The following is a 21,548-nucleotide window of genomic DNA, read 5'->3' as shown; positions in this document are numbered from 1 at the left end:
GCGGCGGCAGCAGCGGCGGCGGCGGCGGCAGCAGCAGTCCGAGGGCGGTTCAGCGGGACGCGCTCTCCAGCGGGGCCGGGGTGGCCGGCGTGCCGGCACGGGAGGCGGCCGCCGAGCCCGTCTCGCTGGGGCTGCTGGCGATGGTGGCCACCCCGTCGGGCTGGTTCGGGCCCGGCGGCAGCCCCACGCCGGCGGCGGGGGCGGTGGGGGCCGGCAGCCCTTGCAGAGTCTGCCCGCAGACGTGGTGGTGCTTCTCCCAATCCTTGTGCTGGCAGAAGGAGCCGCAGTAGCGGGCGGTGTTGCAGCCGCTGCAGGTCTCGCTTGCTTTGCGCCCGCAGTTCCAGCAGCTCTGCGGGGATGCAAAGCCGAACCTCAGGCTCGCGCACCCCCCCCGTCCTGGACCGCGCACCCCATCCTGAAGCATGCAACCCTCTCCTGGACCATGCATTCCCATCCCAGACTGTGCTCCCCCATCCTGGACCACGCATCCCTATCCTGGACCTTGCACATCATCCCGGACCATGCACCCACATCCCAGACCATGCACATCATCCCAGACCATGCACCCTCATCCCAGACCATGCACCCTCATCCCAGACCATGCACCCACATCCCGGACCATGCACCCGCATCCCGGACCATGCACCCTCATCCCAGACCATGCACCCGCATCCTGGACCATGCACCCGCATCCTGGACCATGCACCCACATCCCGGACCACGCGCATCATCCCAGACCGTGCACCCGCATCCTGGACCATGCATCCCATCCCAGCTCGGTGCAAGAAATCCTCTCTTCTTCCCATCCCGTGGTGTTGCCACAGCCCCCCCGGTATCCACGCTTGCATGCACAGACGCTGTAAACTTGACTGCAGAAGGAGCAAGTCCCAAACTCCCACGCTGCCACCGAACCCGTCCCCCCTGGCTCGCCCCTGCCGGCCCCCACCTCGCTCGAGTCCTCCTGCTGATTGATGACGGTCAGGGCGTCCTCCGAAGCCTGGCGCTTGGCCTCGGCCAGGGCTCGCTCCATCTTGGCTCGCTCTGTCGTGATCAGCTCGTGGGCTTTCCGCTCGGCGTCCGACACGGCCTTCTGCAGCTCGGACATGGCCTGACGCTTCACCTCGTTCACAGCTTCTTCTGGAAGGAAGGCGGCCAAGCATGGCACGGGGTGTGCCGGCACCCCAGCCCCGGCTCTGTGCATCCCCCTCTGCAGCAGCACCACGGGAGGGCTGCGAGCATCCACCCCGCGCCGCAAACCCACCCTGACCCCCTCCGGCCCTGCCGGCACCCTGACGCAGTGCGGGGAGGGGATGGGGCAGAGATCCTGCGAGCTTGGCACACCGATGGGTGCCGGTGCCCGCCCCGCACTCACCAGCCTTCCTCCAGATCTCCTCCGGCATGTACCCGGAGAGGGGCCGCGGCGCGAACTCCCGGTGAGTGTCTGCAAAGGAGAGGGGGGCAACGCTGTTAGGAGATGCCGTTCCCTTCGAACCCACCCGCCGGTGATGCCGGACCCCCGGGGGAACGGCATGGGCACCCCGGAGAGGGGCACAGCCCCTCCGAACACACCCCGCGGCCCCGGGGGTCAATACCTAACTGGGGTGCCTCGGAGGCAGAGGAGCTGTTGTGGGGGCGGGCGGAGGGGGGGCTGCCTTTCTTCATGTCCTCGGCATCACTGTAGCGCCGGATCCAGTGGTTGAGCTCCTCACGGTCGGCCTCCTGGCACCGCCGCAGCACCGTCAGCGACCGGCGCGTCTTCTCCACCATGTCCATGATGCAGTTCAGCAGCTGCAGGGGGGCAACGTCAGGGTGGGGGGGGCTCTGCCGCAAGCAGCTGGGGGACTGCAGTGCCCGGCGCTGGGGGGGGAATTCGGGCCATGCCGGGCTGTGCCGGGGCCGGTGCGCCGCTCCGGCTGTGGGGAGCAGAGGATGCTCGGGAGAAAAGCCCTGGGGGGGACACAGTGGGGATGGAAGGCAAAGCGGAGGTGGGGAGGGGGGGGGCAAAGCACGCACGCCAGCCCCGTGGGACCGCCGGGGGGGCACTACGTACGTTGTTGAGGTGTTTCCACTCCTCCGCCCACTCCCGGTCGGTGAGCCGGTGGTCGATCACCTCTTCCTGCCGCGTCCCGTGCACCGCTGCAAGGCAAGCGCGGGGCGGGGGTCAGCCCCCTGCAGCACCCCGCTCCCTTGGGTGGGGGTGGGGGGGTTCCCAGCCCCCTGCCCGCCCCCCCCAGCCCCGGCGCATGGGGATGCCACCACTCACCGGCGGGCCGCTGGCGCTCGCGGAGGTCCCGGGGGTCGGGGTGGCGGTAGGCATCACGGTAGTGGTGCGCCATGGCCATGTCCTCCAGGCGGTAGTGCTGGGGCAGGGGGGGGGCGGCGGGGGGGTGCCCCAGCCCGTTGGGCGGGTGGCTCAGCCCGTTGCTGGGGCTGTAGCGCTGCGCCGGGCTCATGGTGCACGGCCGCTTGCTGAGGTGCTCGGGGTGCAGAGGGTCTCGGTCCAAACCGTTCTCTTTGGTCCTGGGTGGAGGAGAGGAGGTCGGTCCCCGTCGGGCACCGGTGCCCGCCGCCCCGGGGTGGGCGGGGATGTGTCCCTTAAAAAATACCCCACGTGGCCTCCCTCCCCCCCCCCGAAGCTCGCACCTGTCTGGCGTCCTCCTCTTGCCGCTCTCGCCCACCTCCAGGAGCAGCTCGGAGGAGTCGATGGGAGAGGAGGCGTTGGCATCCAACAGCAGCTGCTCGTGCTGGGCCAGGTACTGGGCCGGGGTCTGCTTGGCCATGCGGGCGCAGTGCAGCAGCTCCCGCTGCAGCAGCGGCAGGTTGGCCTGTGAGGGGGGCGAGAGTCCAGTCCATGGCGCCGCAGACCCCCCCAGCTCGGCACCCAGCTGCTCACAGCGCCCTGCAGAGCCCGGCCGCCCGAGCGCAGCCCCCCCCTCCCCGCCCCGGGTGCAGCATGCCTTTGCCCCCAGCCCGCCGTGGGCAGGAGGTGCCGGGCAGGCAGCAGCCTTCCCTTTGGGGTCCTGCTCACCTTCCCCAGGGGGGACATCCTTGGGACCCCACTCACTGCAGCGTGCCTGGGCCAGCTGGGCTGCCGGGGGACACACACATGGCACCCCACAGGGTCCGGCCACACGCTGGCACGTGCACAGCTTCAACCGAACCCTCCTGCATCCTGGTGGGGGTTGCAGAGCATCATCCCCCGGCCAGGTCGGCCGCCTCTGCCACCCTGTCACCGCGGTGCTTGCCCTGGGGACCTGAACCCCCAGCCCAGGGGAGACCCCAGCCTATCTGGCACCCATGGGGCCCGAGGGCCGGCTGTGAGCTCCCCACCCACCGTGTGTTGTGTCCCCCCCCCGGCACTACAGCCCCTAGGAGCACGCAGAGCAGCAGGAATTAAGCAGCAGAGACCCCTTTCTGCCCGGGCGCTCTGGCTGCCAGCTCTGGTTTTCTCCTTAGGCAGCTGATCTGCAGCCAAACCCCCATCTGTCGGACACGTTAGCGCCCGAGCCGGAGATGCGCGCTGCGGCGAGCGGGGCTGGACCCTCCCCTTCCCTGGCTGGGGGGGTGACACCAACCCCACAAAAACAAGCAAGCCCCTGAGTCTGGGAAGCACGCCGAGCCCGGCTGGTTGCAGTTAGGGTAATGAGAAACATCTGGAGCCCGTGGTGGGAACAGCTGGGAGCGGGGTGCCAGGGCGGCCGGCGGGGCCGCCGCGCGCTTGGCAGCAAGACAGCGGGGATGGCTCCCAGCCTGCCCCGAGCCGTGGGGCCACCAGCGCCCGCCGGGACCCTGCAAGCCACGCGGACGGGGATGCACCCTGCTCCTGTGGACCCCGCGCTCCCCCGCAAACCCGCGCAGGAGGGCGAGGGGGCTCTGCCGTCCCCCCGTCTCAGCCTGGCTACGTTTCGGCTCTGCCTTCCCCTGCCAGGAGCAAACCGCTCCGGCAGCTTTGCAGGCAGATTCCTGCGGTGAGCACAGACCTCCGCTCCAGGGGGCCGGGGATGCAGAGGTGGAAAAGGGGCTTTTTTTGCACTTTTTCATTATTCCTCTGCTAACGAGGGGCAGGCGACGCTGGGCTTGAACATCTGCCGGCAGCGCCGGCGCTGCCAGGCGTGCCAGCGGTTAGCGAATCCCTCTGGAGCGGGGTGACAGTGCAGAGTCAGCGCGAAATTAAAAGGCAAATAAAAAAAAGGGGGATTTTTAATGAATTGCAAATGGTTACCAGCTGGGCCGAACCCCTCACTTTATTGCAAACAGCCCCGGCCTCGTGTGACTCCACACGTGCAAGGGGCTGGGCGGGCGGGGGGGGACAGACGTGCCCAGGGGGACGCGGGCAGCCCCACAGGCAGCTGCCAGCCCCGACCCCAAAGCCACCCCCCGAATCCCCCTTTGCCGGCGATGCCGATGCTAACCCCGACGTCCCCGCGGCGCCCGGGCTGGGGCACCCACCTTGAGGAAGGGGATGACGAAGGGTCGCAGCGGGAAGTTGGTGGCCTCCTGGAGCTTGGCGTGAAACTCCTCGATGGTGAGCGTGGAGTTCTGCGGGGACAACCCGGGCTCAGCGCCGCCGGCCACGGCCCCCCGGCCCCCCTGCACCCCCCGGGGGGACGCTTTGCTGTTTCTCCCCCATTTCTGCTCTTCTGCCAGCTCTGCCACGCTCAAGGGAAAACAATACTCAAGGGAAAACCATGCTCAAGGGAAAACCATGCTCAAGGCTTTGCTGGCAATGCCAGCAGCGGGGGACCCAACCCTGCACCGTGCCCACCCAGGGTGCTGTGCAGATCCCGGGAGATGCTGGAAAAACAGCCCCAATTTTTCCAGGATTTAGGTCAATCCAGCACCAACAGGACCCTCTTTTTTTCCCATTTAGCAGCATCTCCACCCCAAAAGGAAAACACAGGATCCCCGGACGGGGGATCACCCCACCAGCCCCGGGGCTGACCCTGCACCCAGCAAACGTACCACGAGCCCCAGGACGAGGGTGCGCACCCGCTCCCCGATCTCGGGGGAGATGTCGTTGCCGAACTGCTGCAGCGTGGTGAGGAAGCGCTTGAGCTTGGAGAGCTGGCGGGCGCCGCAGGCCGGCGGGAGCTGGTGGGTGGAGAGGGAGGCGGTGGAGGAGGTGGCCGGCCCGTTGCTGAACCCGTTGGGGGTGGACGGGGCCCCATTGATGGCGGTCGGCGAGTGGCTGCTCCCGTTCATCACTGCGAGGAGAGAGGGGGACGGGAGGTCAGAGCGGGCGGCCGTACCCTGGCACCACAGGGACAGGGCTGGGATGGGGGGACCGGAGCATCCTGCCGGGTACCGTGGGGCTGGCACTCCCCGGGAGGCTTCGGGATGCTGCTGCATCCCTGGGGCTGCATCCTGGGCCGGTCCCCGGCACCGTGGGGCGCAGATGCGGGCTGCAGGGAGGGATGGGATGCAGTGCGTGCCCCAGCACAGCGAGGGCCTGATCCTGCTCCTCGACGTTCAAGGCAGCCAAGAGAAGGGGCTCCATCCTGCCCCTCTGGGAGCTGCTCAGCACCCCCCAGGGAGAAGCCACGAGCCGTTGTCCACGGGGCCTAGCCTGGCTTGCAGCATGCCAGTGCCTCTGGCCCCGCTGCCCAGACGGGGAGAACGGGAGCTGCCCGGAGCACCCCGCGCCAGGGGACCCAGGAGGGGACGTCTGAGGGTGCCAACTGGCAGTGTGGCGGGTCCCTCGCTCCCGCGCCAGCCCTCTGCGCAGACCGCGCAAGTGCAGGGACCTTTCCGCAGCCAGCACGGGTGACGGCACACGTCACCCCAGCTCCCGACCGCGCGCCGCTCCGCGGCACCCGGGCATGCACCGCGCCTCTCTCCGCGGCGTGCCGGGCACCCAGCTCCTGGGATCGCACTAACCTTGTGGTGCCTGCGCCTCCCTGCCTGCCCTGCCTGCTTTGGCGGGCTCCAGCTCGCTCTACAGCCGGGCAGTATCAGCCGCCCGCTAAAGAGGTGCCGAAAATAACCCGGTGGCCACAACTGCTTTTATTCCCGCGACAGGTGCGTTACTAAGTTAGACGCTGCACATGTCCCTTCGGCCGGGCCGGGGCTGGGGTTCGCATCCCTGTGACCCACCGGGGCAGGGCGAGGGGCTGGCGCGGGGGAGCGCACCCTGCCCAAGCCCCCCACGGCAGCACCGTGCCCCCTGCGGGACCCTGCGCCTCCCGGGGGGGCTGCGGCTGCGGCTCGGGTCTCTCATGAGAGCGGATGCTTCATTTTACTTACAAAGACAGACCATCGACCATTTCAAGCAACCATGAAAACGGCCGCGAGGCAGAAACGTCGGAGGGCCAGCGTCACGATCTGCAAGCAAAATAAAACACGCTATGATGAGAGAGCAGAGGGGGCAGCTCTCTGCTGGGGGTCCCTGCAGGCAATGCTCCTCGACGGCGGGCACGGCAGGGGCACGCGTGCCGCAGGCAAAGCCGCCCCGACCCAGGCGTGCCAGGGATGGAGCCAGGTCCCTGCATCCCGACGCAGCCGGAGGGAGGGCTCAGGGGATGCTCGGCTGCCTAACACGGTCCCCGCATTTCGGGGCCACCCCTGCACAGCCCCAGCGCAAGGGGTTGGTTTGCAACATTTCCCCGAGACCAAGAACAACCGAAACACCGTCGCGCCCTGGGCCAAGCCACGGCAGAGAGGCTGCCTGCACCCCCGGCCCCGCATCCTGCACCGAGCCGAACCCAGGATGCCGCATCCGCCGCAGGGCTCGGATTAAAAAGCAAAACCTCTCAGAGTGCAGCCGAGCGCAAGCCGATTTCTAATTAGAGAGCATCTGGTTGGGAGGGCAGCAGGGCCATGGCAGGGCGCAGCGGCTGTCAGGGGCCTGCGGCTTGGGGGGTTGTTTTAGGGGTGTTTTCTTCCCCGCTGGGGTTTCCAAGCAAGAAGCAGCTATGAGCAAAAGCCCTGCGTGCACACGTGCCTGGGATACATCTCGGAGGAGCTGGAGCAACCCTCGCTACGGCCACTGCCGGTCCTGCTGGGGGGACCAGCCTCGGCCCCTGCCCGCCCGGATCCTGCCCCACATGTGCCTTGTCCAGCCACGTGCCGGGACGGTGACACCGGCACAGGGACCGATCCCCGGTGCAAGCCCTGCAGGCATGCAACGAGCCCGTGTGCCACCAGTGCAACCTGTGCGTTGGGGCTCCCCCAGTTCAACGATGCTACAGAGACCTTGAGTCCCCACCAAGTCCCCCTGATGCCACCATGCCGTGGCCTGGGCAGGGCAAGGACACCCCTGCCACCATGACTGGCCGTGACACTCCCCTGCCACCGCCGGGCACCACACACAGACGGGCAGGCAGGTCCCCATGTGCCCGGGACCCCCAACGGGGCCAGCTCTGACCTACAGGGACTCCCCCAGCCCGCAGCATCCTCCATCTGCAGGCGAGAGTGTCCAGGGCCACGCGCTGCTCTGTGCCACCGTTCTGTGACCATGCAGCAGAAGACCAGGACGTCCCCGTCCCCGAGCACCTCGCAGGGCACTGCTGGCAATGGGCAGTGCCGTGGTGCTCCCCACAGGCACATGTATGAGGCAGGGCTCGGGGCGCGCCGCCCAGAACCCTTCTCCAGTGCAAGGATGGGTAATACCACCCCACAGTGCGGCCAGCACCATGCCGGGGGCTGAGGATGTGGCCGGTCCCGGGTGCAATGTGTGACCCGGAGGCGAAGGGAGCTGGGCAGCATCCCTGCCTGGCGTGCCGTCCCCGTCCCCGCCGGCAGCCTGGTACTCACTGGTGTTTGGCGTGAAGGAGGGGTGGCGCGTGGCTCCCTGCGTGATGGCCGGCGGCGGCGGAGGCATGCTGGGCGGCGTGGACCTGGACTGCGTCTTCACGTCGGTCGGCGAGTCGGGCATGGTGGCGGCCCGCGTCTCCACGTTATCTGCGGGGAGAGGGCAGGGGGGTGATGAGCGGGGTTGTGCCGGGCAGCGCCGCGCTTCCCCTCCGAATAAGGGTCAGGTCGGGGGCAGAGGGGACCCTCAGAGACTTTGGGTTGGCCTGGGCATCTCTGCTCCCCGGTGCAGGATGGCAGCAACCCTCGCCCCGGCAGAGCTCGGGCAGCGGGGATGGTGCCTGGCGTCCTGTGTGCCTGCAAGACGGTGGGGATGGTGACCGACCTCCTGTGCATCTGCACAACGGTGGGGACGATGCCCTGGGCCCGGTGTGGATGCAGGGCGGTGGGGACAGGGCAGGGCACCGCTCTGCCCCCGCAGTGCCAGCTCCGCCCCACGCACGGGGCACAGCCCAGCCCAGCACAAGAACAGCGCGTGTGTCCCTGCAAAGCCATCGCTGTCACGTCCCGGCACCCTCCTGCCAGCAGTTACCTGCCCACGTCTTGGGAATCCCCGGCTGCCCGCTAACCCCTCACCGTCCCCGGCAGCTATGCGCAGGGCTGCTGTAATCCCAGGCAGGGGTTACGCACAGGCAGTAAATCGTGGTTTCGTTACGGCCGGTGCTCGGTGGCAGCAGTGATGGCAGGACCCCCGCACCCACCGGTGGCTGTCCTCCCATGGCCCCGGGGAGTCCTGCGACGCGCCGGATCCTGCAAACCGTGGAGCGTGGGGCTCCCTGCCATCGCCATGCTGGGCTCCCCCGAGGCATCGCTGCCTCCCTCCCACCGCCCTGCACTTGCAACCCCAAATAACACCCGGCAGCGGCATCCCCGGGAGAAGCTGCCAGCACCATCCCCTCCGGATGGCGGCGGCGGCGTGGCCCCGGTGCAAGGTTTCGGCCCCGCGGCTGCCGTGATGGGTGGCCACAAGTGTGGGCAGCTGCAGTGGTCCATCAGGGTGCCCGAGCCCACGCTGCCAGAGGCCTCAGCCAAAGAAGGAAGCGGCCGCCACGGCTGCCCCCCGGCCCCGGGGTCCCCACTGCGCCCCGACACGGTCCCCATAAGGCACGGCTGATAAACACTAATCTAATATGCATGCTTAATCCACTGCAACTGTTGTGAGATTAATTGAACCCTGCAAGAGCACATTGTCCGGGCTAAATAAAACCGGGGCCTCATCCCGAGCAAGATGCTATCGGGGCTTGTGCCACAGCCGCCGCCGTGCACGGAGGACCGGGAGATGGGAGAGCCAGCGGCAAGGGCCAAACTCCCGGGCGGTCAACACCGTGGTCCCACAGCATCCTCCCGGATGGCTCCGGCACCATGGGAACATCCCCACGCCTGGGGTTTGAGCCTCCCGGGGTGCACCATGATCTGCAAACGCCTGGATGTGCATGCTCCCGTTTCTCTTTCCTTGTCCCCTTCTTCCACTCCAGCCTCAGGAGAAACCCCAAGACCAAGCAGCATCCCTCCGCGTAAAACTACGGTTTCTTTACAGGGCCTGCCAAAATAAACGGTGTGTTTTGAAAAACACCTTTTATTTTCCTTTTCATGGACATGCCCATCTCTGGGCAAGGCTTCTCCAGCCTTCCCGTCAACCAGCGGAGCAGGATCCAGCCCCGACAGCAGAGGACGAGCCGCGAGCGTGCACAGAGCGTGACCCAGACTGGGTGGCTGCATCTGTGCAGCTGCAGTGCCTTGATCCACTGGGTGCCCACACAATCCCTCCTGGGCATCCCCCGGGGAATTGCCCTCCGACCAGCTCAGCAAAGCATGACCTGCATTGCCTCTGCCTGCCAGCTCCTGCCCACAGCAGGCAGGGCCAGCACCTCCCCGTGATGCAGGGCTCTGCGTGGGCACCGATGCCATCCCCTCACCCTTCTTGCCCCCTCTGAGCCTGGGGTTCGCACCGCGGGGCGCTGGCTGGCATTGCACACCGAGCACGGCGCAGTGAGGCATTGCAACGCACTCTTCACGTCTGCAACGCTGCAACCGCCCACGTGCTCAGCCCGAGGCCCCGGCTCTCCACGCAACAGCCGCTGGGCGTGGGGACAAGCCGCGGCAGCCTGGGGACAGCGTGGCAGCTTGCCTGGGTAAGTGCACCTGCACCAGCTGCCTGTGCAGCTCCCAGCGCGGAGGGGCTGTGTCGGCGGGTTTGGCTCTGCCATTGCTTGCAGGGAGGGAGGAGGCTGCAGGCTGCAAGATGTTCGCCCCAGCCTGCATCCCTGGCACGGTCCCTGCCTGCATCCCCATCCCTGCCTGCATCCCTGTTCCCACCGCTTCCCACAGCATTCTCCTGGAGAAATGGTCTGCTCATGGCTTGGATGGGTGTACTCTTCGCTGGGTCAAAAACTGGCTGGACGGCTGGGCCCAGAGGGTTGTGGTGAATGGAGTTCAATCCAGTTGGTGGCCGGTCACGAGCGGTGTTCCCCAGGGCTCCGTTTTGGGGCTGGTCTTGTTCAATATCTTTATCGATGATCTGGATGAGGGGATCGAGTGCACCCTCAGTCAGTTTGCAGACGACACCAAGCTGGGCGGGAGTGTTGATCTGCTCGAGGGTAGGAAGGCTCTGCAGAGGGACCTGGACAGGCTGGATCGATGGGCCCAGGCCAACTGTATGAGGTTCAACAAGGCCAAGTGCCGGGTCCTGCACTTCGGCCACAACAACCCCCTGCAGCGCTACAGGCTTGGGGAAGAGTGGCTGGAAAGCTGCCCAGCAGAGAAGGACCTGGGGGTGTTGGTCGACAGCCGGCTGAACATGAGCCGGCAGTGTGCCCAGGCGGCCAAGAAGGCCAATGGCATCCTGGCCTGTATCAGAAATAGTGTGGCCAGCAGGAGCAGGGCAGTGATCGTGCCCCTGTACTCGGCCCTGGTGAGGCCGCACCTCGAATACTGTGTTCAGTTTTGGGCCCGTCACTACAAGAAGGACATTGAGGTGCTGGAGCGTGTCCAGAGAAGGGCAACGAGGCTGGTGAGGGGTCTGGAGCACAAGTCCTATGAGGAGCGGCTGAGGGAACTGGGGTTGTTCAGCCTGGAGAAGAGGAGGCTGAGGGGAGACCTCATCACTCTCTACAACCACCTGACAGGAGGTTGTAGCGAGGTGGGGGTCGGTCTCTTCTCCCAAGTAACAAGCGATAGGACAAGGAGAAACGACCTCAAGCTGCACCAGGGGAGGTTTACGTTGGACGTGAGGAAAAATTTCTTCACCGAAAGGGTTGTCGAGCGCTGGAACAGGCTGCCCAGGGAAGCGGTGGAGTCACCATCCCTGGAGGTGTTTAAAAGACGTGCAGACGTGGTGCTCAGGGACGTGGTTTAGTGGTGGACTTGGCAGTGCTGGGTTAACGGTTGGACCTGATGACCTTAAGGGTCTTTTCCAACTTAAACGATTCTATGACTCTCTCCCTGCCAGCATCCCTGTTCCCATCCCCATCTGCTGTCCTGACTCTATACGTATGCCCACACTGAGGGGAAAACACGGATACACTCGTTCTGGCACCGACACGGCTTTTCCACAACTTCCCATCGGGAGGAAAGTTTCCAGAAAGCTGAGCAAACACCCGGGGAAATGGGGCCTGGCTGTGCTTTTTCTTGTCTTTTCCTTCTTTTTCTCGAAGTCATAAATTTTTCCCGAGGTGTTTGCAACCCGAACACCGCTGCGCGGGCACGGGGACGAGGGACGGCCCCAAAGCTGATGGGATTTCTCAGCGCCCGAGCCCAGAAATGCCCAAAACAAACAGAGCCCGGGATGCCCGCAGGATCCGGCCGCAGCCACGGCACCAGCCCAGGCCCTTTGCAGGATGGGACGAGCTCCGTGGCGGGCGAAGGGGGTTTTGGGAGGCACAGTGCAGCCTCCCGGCAGCACCTCCAAAAAATAACTCCCCAACACGACTCAAAACGCCATTGGAATTTTTTTTTTTTCTTTTTTTTTCTTTTTTTTTTTTCTTTCTTTGGGGTAATTTGTCCCAGCCGCTCAGGGCTGTGTCTGTTTTCCTCCATCTGGTTTCCATTAGGCCTGTGCAGCCCAGATGAATAAGTAATAATATAAAAATAAAAGGATTAGTATTTTCTCCTTGGCTGGCGGGAGCGGGCGTCCCCCACCCTGCCTCCCGGGGCCAGCGGATGCCGGACCCCGCACACCCCCGTGTGACCCCGAGCCCCCCATTTGTCACACCGGAGGGTTTAACCCCCGGCACGGTCCCCGCTGGGGTGACACACCAGCGCAGCCGCTACCGGCTGATAAAGCCCGGCTTGCCTGTGGCACCCAGTCCCGTGCTGCCCCGGCAGCACTGCAGGGGTCGGAGTTTGTGACCCCACTGGGCACCAGCAACCCCCAAATCGCTTGCCCCAGCTTGCACATCGCTTTTCCCGGGTGGAAGCTGGGGAAGAGCCCCGAGGGGCCTGTTAGCCGATTCCCTGCCTCCCACAGGAGCTGGGGCAGGGGGTCTGCTCGGCCGCGTGCTCCCCAGCCGGCAGCGCTGGATGTTGGAAAGTACCAACGCATGGCACCGTGCGGCTGTGCACGCCGGTGGGCACCAACACAGGGTGTTGTGCAGCTGTGCACGCCAGTGGACACCAATGCACAGCACCATGCAGCCGTGCGCGTTGGTGGGCACCAACACACGGCATCGTGCAGCCAGGCATGCTGGCAGGCACCAACGCATGGCATTACGCAGCCGTGCATGCCGACAGGCACCAACGCATGGCATCCTGCAGCTGCCCATGCTGGCAGGCACCAATGCACAGTGCACTGTGCAGCCGTGCACACCGGTGAGCAGCCCCAGCACCCAGCAGCAAGCAGGCCGGTGCGAGGGATGGGACCTGGCAGCCGGTCCAGCCCAGGGTCTGCTGTTTCCCACGGTCCCAGGGAGCCCGTCCCGCTGCTGCAGGCTGTGCCCCAGCCCAGGGTACCCGTCCTCCCCGGGCAGCGAGCGGTCCCCGCTCTCTGCAGCCTTGGGCAGGGCCAGGGAGCAGCTGGAGATGGAAATAGGGATGTGCCAGCCCTGGGGTGAGCCTGATGAATGCGGAGCACCCAGGCTGGCTGCTCTCCTCTCCACCTCCCCAGGGACAGGGATGGAGAGGGCAGGGAGCTGCCCTGGCTGCGGCTGTTGGAAAGCTCCAGCTTCCCACAGCCCTCCCCTCCCAGGCTGCGCGAAGCTTCCCAGGTGAGGAAGGGGTTAAAAGGGAATTAAAAGACCAGCATCCTTCATGCTCTCCAAATGGCCACAAATGAAATCCAGATGCTGGAGGCGACGTCTCCCGAAGCCAGGCTGCCTCCGAAACAAAGGCAAGCATTCCTGCTCCTCAGCTGCCACTGCCACGGGGGCCAAGAACAACTCCCCGATAAGATGGCGAGGGACCGAGCCATCCCAGCTGGAGCACGTTAGGGAAGCGCACAGCACCGGCGGCCAGGCAGCAGCGCCGGCGGCCAGGCAGCAGCGCCGGCCACATGCACGAGCCCGGCAGAGGTGGTGGGAGCTGCAGGGCACCGTCGTCTCCCTCCTCCCCTACACCCATCCTGATCCCCTCCCTGGGGACGCGGTGACAATGGGGGTAGGTGACAGCAGGCAGCTTGGAGGTGGCTCATCCCCAGTTGCACGCGGAGGGGGAGAGAGCAGGACAGCGGCTGCGGGATGCTGCAGGGGTGCTGCCCACCCCCAGCAGTTATCCCATTGCCAACGTGTCCCGTGTGCGCATTTTGGGGAGCCAGGCTAGGGGGGTGTGATCCAAACCCCAGCACCCGTCAGCACAAATGAAGCCTTTTAAAAGGAAATCCAATTAATTAAACCCTCTGCACAACATGTAAATGAACCCGGCTTCAGCCGGCTCCAGGCCCGGGGAGGCGCTTGCAGGCACGCTGGCACGAGGAGCTCTCGCTGCAGTTAATGGCCGCCGTGAGGACGACGGGACACAGACGTGCCCAGCGGTGCCAGGGGAGCGCTGGCAGCGGGGCCCCAGCCCTGCCAGGCACCTGGGCCCTGCCTGCACTCCTGCCTGCAGGCAGGGATGCTCGCAAGGATGTTCATGCCCCGAGCGGTGCAAGTCTTGCTCTGTCCCGCTCCTCCAGCCGGGAGGATGGTGGCAGCCTGGCCCAGCATGGGTGACCGTGCCACGCCAACCAGCCCACAAATTTGGGCATTGCCCCTGCCGTTCAGTTCGGCTGCTCAGCTGAGCGGGACCTGCCATCCTTGCACCGCCGCCGCAGCCCTTTGCACTGGTCAGTGAGCCAGCCTTTGTCCCTGCCATCCTCGCCTTGCCCATGGGCGTCCTGGGACGGGTCCCACGCCGCTGGCCTGGGCTGGGACGCTGCCCACCCACCCAATGCCAGGAGTAAAGTGGGTTTCACCATGCTCAGATACATCCCGATTTGCTTTGCTTTCCCCGCAGCCCCGTCACGTGAACAGCCCCCGGTCATGCTGCCTGCACCAGCAGTGCCAGCGTCCCGGGGATGTCCGGCGCTGCTGGGGGATGCGCCACGGGCAACGCTCCTCGCTCGGCTCCAGGGCAGCGGCTGCCGGCGAGGACCCCGACGCCTGGTCCCCTTCCACCTCCCCCATGCAGTGACGGCACAGCTCCGCGTGGGACATTGGCACCCAGGGCCACGCTCACCCACGCACCCCGAGCCAAACAAACCCAATTTCCCCGCTGGCCAGGGACCCAAACCCGCTGCCTCGGCTCCGCACAGGCAGTGCCAGCCGGCTCCCGCTCCCCCCGCGCCAGCATGGCCAGGGAGGAGGGAGATGGGTTTGATTTTCCTCAAAACAACAACAAAAAAAAGCCAAAAAAAAAAAAAAAAAAAAGCACCCTCTCTGTTTTACAAGCCTTCATTTGCTATTGTTTATGTAAACAGGTAAATTGTTTCGTATCTCAATTAAAAACATCTGCCACATAAATGAATACCAATTAACTCATCCTGTTTTTAATTACTCTGTTAATTACACACAGGCAGCAAAAAGGATGGCAGGGGAATAGGGAAAGCATGCTTACAACCCCCCCTTCCCACCTTGCTCTTGGCAAGGATCCGAAATGTGCCCAGATAATGATGGATTAAGGTGGCTGGTGAAAACTGTGGCTCGTGGCCAGCTCTGGCGTGGTGGCTCCCTCCCGGCCCGGCCGGGTGGTGCCGGGGTGCCTCGCGGGGGTGTTTCCCGGCACCCTCCTGAGAGGCGCCGCGCCGCCCTGTTTCGGAAACCCCAGGCCCCGCGGGACGCGCCAACGCCGCCTGCGTCATCCCCCGTGCCGCCGGCGGCCACGGCACAGCCCGGCTGGCTTTCCCAGCGCCGGCCCCACATTTGCTCTCAAAACGTGTCCCAGGGGAGAGAAACCTTGGGACGCCGAAGCGTGCGGGAAGGGCGGGAGGATGGAGGAGGCTTCGCGTGAGCAGCATCCTCATGGACCAAGCACATCCTCGAGGCGCCCGCGCTGCCCCCAGGAGCCCTCGTGCTGCTGAGGGGCAACACCTCCGTGCGGGCACAGCGGCACGGGGTGGATGCCATCCTCGAGCCGGGCCGGCAGCGATTGCTGAGGGACCCCGGGCGCCATCAGCCCCTCACCCCCCCGGCTGCGGGAAGCTTTCCAAGCGAGCAGATGGGGCAGGGGAGCGGCGGCAGCAAGGAGGAGAGCAGAAAAGGCTATTTTCTCACGCTACATATTTTACAAGTCGAACATTTTGTGCATTTCAGCCTTGCCTGTAAAAGCATCTCGGGCTCAGCCCCGGGACTCGACGTCGGAGCCTGTGAGTCAACAGCGGCTGGCGGCGACGTGGCCGGCCGGCGTGGAGAGAGGCCGGGCAGCGGGGATCCCCCCCATGCAGAGGGTCAGGCTGGGGGGGTCCCCTTGACCCAGTGGTGCTGGAGGAGCGGCAGGACGGCCAGTGACCCCCGCTGAGCCCCCCAGCCCGGGCACAGCATCTGCTGCAAATGCTGCCTGCAGTGTTGCGCCCCGGTGCCACCGTCTGACCCGGTGCCACCGTCTGACCCGTCCCGCCAGCAGCTCCCGGGCGGTGGGAGGAGGTGGGTACACACACGCCCTCATTGCTCCCCAGCTGCCTTACGCTCCTGGAAATTAAATATACTGGCTAAACACCGTGACTAAACAGAGTGCCGTGGCCAGCCCGGCACACCGGGAGGCATGTGGGCGGCACGGGGCTGGAGCCGACCCCACCAGCAGCGCCAGCCGGAGCTGCCCCCCATCCGGGAAACACCCATGTCTCGGCTGCAAACCATCTCCCCAGTGCAAGGGCTGTGGGTGCCATCACCGTGCATCCGTGCCAGAAGGGCAACCGATCCACCAACGCGTTGCCAAAGGGGCACCCCAAAACCAGCTCTGCAGAGCTGGGCACTCTTCGAGGGCAGGGAGAGGTTCAGGCTAAAACACCCCAATTTGAAATTTTTGCAGCCACCCAGCCACGGGCACAGGGACGCTCGTGCCCAGCGGTGGCCTTGATGGCTGGAGCGGGGACAAGAGCAGCCAGGGGACTCGGGGCATTTTGGAGGCAGAGAGCGGCTGGGGAAAGGAAAACATCCCCCTCCACACGCCAGTGCCGGCGGGGAGCTCCGTGCGAGGTCCCTGCAGCGTGGGAACACCGAGGCCCTTCCGGGTCCCCAGGGACCCCGGGCTGGATCCTGCCCTGCAGATACCAGGATGGTAACGGCTCCGAGGGGGTGCCGAATCCAGCCGTGCATCCCCACAGCCTCTGGGCTGCTGTGTTACTGACTCTTTGTCTATTTTTTAACCGCAGGCTCCATTTCAAGGCGATTTTACCCATGTGGGATTGAATCAAACAACACAGGAAAAAATACTAATGAGAATTTTGCAAAATAAACAGGAAATCCCTTGGATGCTTTCTGGAAACATTGGTCAGCATCTTCCGAAGGAAAGCTGCTTGTCAAGGTGGGGTTGTCCCTGGGGAGCCTGAGCGCGCTGGGAGGGACGGCAGAAAACAAGCTTCAGGAAATCTAAAAATAAACCCCAAACCGGGCAATGGCACTAACACCAGCACTGCCCGGGCAGGGGGGGTTCTCCTCTGTGCCACCAGCCTGGTCTCGCCCCGTGCTGGCCATCATGAAGCTCGCAAAGACTGGTCCCAGCTTGGGGACCCCCCTTGTCCCCAGCCTGGTGGGGCAGCTAAATCCAGCTCCCGCCCGTGGTCCAGCTTGGAAAGCACAGGCCAGGGCTGCAGCACCCGACCCGCATCCCCTCGACCCCAGCAGCAGCGGTTCAGCCCAGCTTTGCACCGAGCTCAGCGGTGCAACCCATGGGCTGCCCCAGCTCCCTCCCAGGGCCCAGGCAGCCCCGTTTGCAGGATCAGGCCCTGATCTGCCTAAAATCTTATGCACACTGTGCTGGTCTGGCCAGGGGCAGAAGCAGTGTTGGTGCCGGTGGTGGGGGCTGGTGTGTCCCCCTCCAGCGGGGGCTCGGCTCCCTACCCCACTGCCAGCGCTCACGCATGCCTCACCAGCAGCCCTGTGCTCCCTGGCCAGCTCGCCAGCAATCAACTGACCCCCATTAAGAGATGTAATAACAGACATTTACAGGGTGCCTCTCCTCCCCGGGGGTCCCACGGCACCCTACAGCACCCCGCAGCCCTTCCCCGGGCGGCCGCGGGGCAAGGGACGCCTCACGGCCACGGGCAGGGAGCCACACCGCCTCTAGACCGCGGCAGGGGTTTAAGCCGGCTGCCGGCAGCGAGCGGAGCCGAGACCCAATTTCCACGGCAAAGCCGAACGCTGCGCAGCCATGCCGCCCGAATCCTGCCCGGGGTTTTCCACGCCTGCAAACGACCATGGCTCAGAAGCAGGAATCCGGGGAAGGGATGCGGGGGATGTCGGCAGAGACACGCCAGCCCCCAGCCCTGCACGGGACCTGCCGGAGCCCCCTCCCCGGCACGCTGGCTGCAGGCAGCCCACCTCGGCCATGCCCATGGGGCTGCCCCTGAGCCCAGCAGTGCTGAGCATGCTGCAGCGACAGGCAGAGGCTGGGGGGCCGCTCGACCTTCCCAACCCGAAGCGGGGCCAAGCACCAGAGTATTTTTCCATCCTGCACCCTGGAAGTTCCCGATGTAAGAGGCAAATCCCGCACCCACACGAGGCCTCGCTGCTACCCTACCCGAACCCCGCACCCACCCCGCACCGGCACCCGGTGCCACGGTAGAACAGCCCCCTACGCATCTTGGCTTTTCCTCCCTACAAGCCAACATCTGCAGTCACACGTTTTTCAAACAAAACACGCCTGACATCTGGCCGTCCCTGGGTAAAACCTTACCTGCCAGCGCGGACCCTGGCCGGGCCTGCCGGGAGGCAGCAGGCAGGGAAAAACCCCTTTGCACAGCCAAGTTCATCTCCGCTCGCCTTCCCAACCACAGCAAAAGCAACGCTCAAAACTTCTCCCTGCGTGGAAACGCGCCGCGCGGGGACCTGCCTTATCCGCCTCCGGAGACCCAAGCACCCGCCCCGGGTGGCAGCTCGGCCCCATGGGCGCCGGGGCTGTCAGCATCCTCCCCGGCTGCTCCGCGTTTGCCGTGGGGTTTTGGGATGGTTCCCCCATATCTCCGTGCCCCGTACCATAGCAGAGCTCACCCCACCGTGGTGCTGAGCAGACGGACGTTTGCAGAGTGTCTTCAAGTCGCTCGACAAAGGAGCGGAGAATTAATATTCCTTTTAATTAAAGGCAGAAAAATCTCTTTGTTCCTGAACAGAGGGAAAACAACAGAGGGAAGAGCTCAAAAGCTCTTTCTAAGCTAGAGACGAGACCATCGCTTGGATTCAAAGACACTGTCAACGTGCACGTGACCTCAAATTAAAAAAACAAAATGAAACCCAGCAGCGGCAGCAGCTCCTCTCTGAAAGCGAAGGAAAGTTGCAAAGTTTTTCTTGGCTAATAGGGGGCAAAAAGAATCCAACAAAAGGTGCGTTTAACCAGGGAAACGCTCTGCAGTATCCAGAGGCACCATCCAGCGGCGAGGGCTGCGCGGGGGAGTGACGGGGAGAGCTGGCCGTGCCCCGGCCCAGCGTCACGGAGGAGCCACGGAGGAGCGCGGTGCCAGCCTCGCTCCATCGCTACGCCGACAGCATCCCCTCAGCAAAGCCAGGCCGGAGCGGGCGGCCGGGCACGCCAGCAAACGCCGCTTAATGCAATTCTGAAGGGAAAGCAGGAGCCGGACGCTGATTAATGGCTGCGAGGATGAGAAGCAGGGCAGCGCTGAGGCAGAGAGCTGGAGGCTCCCCGAGCCAGCCTTCCTTCCCAAATCTGCATCCAACACAACCGTCCCCGGGCACACGCGAGGACACGGCGCGCGTCACCGGCACGGACCCGTGTCCTCGCGTGTAAACACAGAATTACGCTGCTGCGGCTGGAACTTCCCAAACCAGCCCTGGGTTTCCTCCCACAAACTCTCCCGAGTGGATCAGCTCCTCCTCGCCACGAAACGCGGCTCCATCTCTAAATCGGCGGCGGCCGGAGCGGGACGTGGAGCCGGCGGGTTGGCGCTCCGAGGAGGAGGGATGTGGGGATTAAAACGACTTCTCCCGCCGGGCAGAAATCGGGAGCCACGACCGGGGAGGGTTTGCTGCGGTGGGGGGAGCACAAACTCGCGTGGGTTCCCGGAGATGCTGGGCCGCCCCACGCTGCCCCGGCCCTCGGAAAGCAGCTGCCGGGTGCGGGGAGGGGAGCGCAGGTAAAAGCCCCGGCCCCGCCGCGGCAGGGGAGAGGGGTCCGCGTCCCGCCGCCCCCGCGTGAGCGCGGCGCGTGGGAGCGGGGCCCACGGTCGCGGCAGACCGCTCCCGCCCTGCCTCCGCTGGAGGAACCGCTCCGAGCGCTGCCCGCCCCACGGACGGCGGCTCCGGTGCCCGCTCGCCCCGGCTGTGCCCCCGCTCGCCCTGCCCCGCTCCGCCGCCGCGGCGCGTCCCGGGGGCGACCCAAGCACGGGGCCGAAGAGACCGCGGCGGCGGGGACCGCGCTGGCACGGGCACCGGCAGCATCCCCGTCCCCCGCGCACCGGCAGCTTCCCCGACACCGGGAGCATCCCCGACCGCTGCGCATCGGCAGCATCCCCCGAGCATCGGGAGCCTCCGACCCCCCTGAGCACCGGGAGCATCCCCCGGGCACAGGTAGCATCCCCAGCCCCTCTTCCCCGGGAGCCTCCCCGGGCACCGGGAGCCTCCCCGTCCCCGTCCCCGTCCCCGGGCGCGGACGGCACTTACCGTCCTGAGGTGTGGCGGAGGCGTGAGGTAAGTCCCAAGGCAGGGGCCGGCGGGGCCGGCAGGAGAGGGCAGAGCCGGCAGCGGCCCCCGGCGGCGGCGGCCCCGGCCCGGTTAAGGCCGGCGCGGGCGGAGCGCGGCCCCGCGGCGGCGGCTGCCCCCGGCACCTGCCCGCCGCCGCTCGCCGCGCCCGGGGCCGCCGGGGGCCGCCAGCCCGGGGGTCGGGGCGCTTCCCCCCCCCCCGGTGGGGGGGCACCGGAGAAGCGGGGGAGGGCGGGGGCGGAGAAGCCGGTAAATCCGCGGGGCCGGTTCACCCCCTACGCGCTGCCCGGCGCCGCATCCTCCGGCGCCGCGTCGCGGCCATGGGGCCCCCGCGGCCGCGCTCCGTGCCGGCCCGGGCCGCCCGCAGCGCCCGCTGCCGCCGCCGCCGCCGCTGCCGCCGCGCCGCCCGCCCGCCCCGGAGTGAGCGCCGCCCGCCCGCGCCGCTGCCTTAGACGGCGCCTCCACCGCGCCCGGCAGGGGGCGCCCCGCCGCCGCCGCCACCGGAGCGGGGCCCCCGGGGTGCGCGGCCGGGGGAGGGGGGACGAGGCTGCGCGGCACCGGGGGGGGGGGGGCTGCGCGGGGACATGGGGCTGCACGGCACCAGGGGGCTGCGCGGGGCTCCGGGGGGTGCAGAGGGGCTGGGGACTGCACGGGGACCGGGTGCACGGGGACCGGGGGGCCGTGCGAGGGGTAGACGGGGCTTGGAGGGGGCTGCAGGGGGCTGGGGTTTGCAAAAGGTTCGGGGTTCGCAAGGGGTTGGGGGTGCTGAAGACTTGAGGGTTGCAAAGCCGGGGGATGGTGCACGGGGCGGGGGGCTGCGCATGTTTTTGAAGGGCTGCGAGGGGCTGGGAGTTGTTTGCGTGGGGTCGGGGGACTGCAAGGGGATAGGGCCAGGGCTTGTCTGGGGCCGTGGGAACAGCCAAGGGACTGGAGCTGGGACTTGCAAGGGCTGGAGCAGGGCGGGGGTGTTTGCAAGGGGCTTGGGGGGCTGAGGGGTGCTGGAGTTGTGGTTGCCCTGCTTCTCTCTCCGGAGGCCCGAGGGCCGGGGTTGCAATAGGAGCAGCCACACGTGCAGCCACAAGGCCCACGGGCACAGCCCTCAACGGTCCGCATGCCCATCCCGGCCTGGCCTCGGGGTGCCCCCCCCACCCTGCTTGGCCTCGGCGGGGCTCCCTAGGGCGGCTGCGTGGCGCCGGCACCACAGGAATGCCAGCGGGGCACTTCCTCTACAGTGGTGCACGGCAGCGGTGCACGCGTTTGCGGCGCTGCCTGCCCACGCCGGGTCCTCGGCATGCCCTTCCTGCGTGCCCCGTGCCAGCTGGGGGGGGGCATTAAAAATCTCCCTCCTCCCCCCCCCAAGTCCTACTACGATGTTTTTGCTTGCTTGTGTGCCGGGTAACGCAAGCCCTGCTAATTTCCCTGCGAGCCAAAGCCCTGCCTCTTTGCGTAATTACTCTGCTTGGC

General features: G+C 66.1%; 1 protein-coding gene across 2 annotated transcripts; it reads right to left on the bottom strand.

Annotated features, from left to right (window-relative positions):
- Nucleotides 1-49: 49 nt before the first annotated feature.
- CBFA2T3 (CBFA2/RUNX1 partner transcriptional co-repressor 3) lies at nt 50-20,139 on the bottom strand. Of its 2 annotated transcripts, XM_076348925.1 has the most exons (12): nt 20,046-20,139; nt 7,753-7,899; nt 6,244-6,321; nt 4,963-5,204; nt 4,450-4,539; nt 2,644-2,825; nt 2,264-2,520; nt 2,051-2,136; nt 1,593-1,788; nt 1,373-1,441; nt 947-1,137; nt 50-349 (listed from the first exon to the last, which is right to left on the bottom strand). In XM_076348925.1, the coding sequence occupies exons 2-12, from the start codon at nt 7,871-7,873 to the stop codon at nt 50-52; spliced, it is 1,812 nt and encodes a 603-aa protein (XP_076205040.1). In that variant the 5' UTR covers nt 7,874-7,899; nt 20,046-20,139. The 2 variants fall into 2 exon arrangements, with proteins under 2 accessions (XP_076205040.1, XP_076205042.1); XM_076348927.1 differs by lacking the exon at nt 6,244-6,321.
- Nucleotides 20,140-21,548: the final 1,409 nt, after the last annotated feature.

This window comes from Aptenodytes patagonicus, chromosome 11, assembly GCF_965638725.1.
Source record: "Aptenodytes patagonicus chromosome 11, bAptPat1.pri.cur, whole genome shotgun sequence".
Taxonomy (NCBI): Eukaryota; Metazoa; Chordata; class Aves; order Sphenisciformes; family Spheniscidae; genus Aptenodytes; species Aptenodytes patagonicus.
This window is presented reverse-complemented; position numbering and strand designations above follow the sequence as displayed.

Bases quoted from the DNA above. Each gene is read 5' to 3' on its own strand.
- CBFA2T3 (XM_076348925.1), bottom strand. From the start codon at position 7,873: ATGCCCGACTCGCCGACCGACGTGAAGACGCAGTCCAGGTCCACGCCG. The intron at 2,521-2,643 runs GTGCGAGCTTCG...TCCTCCACCCAG, and splicing joins AAGAGGAGGACGCCAGACAG to GACCAAAGAGAACGGTTTGG. The intron at 2,137-2,263 runs GTGAGTGGTGGC...CTTGCCTTGCAG, and splicing joins CGAGCGCCAGCGGCCCGCCG to CGGTGCACGGGACGCGGCAG.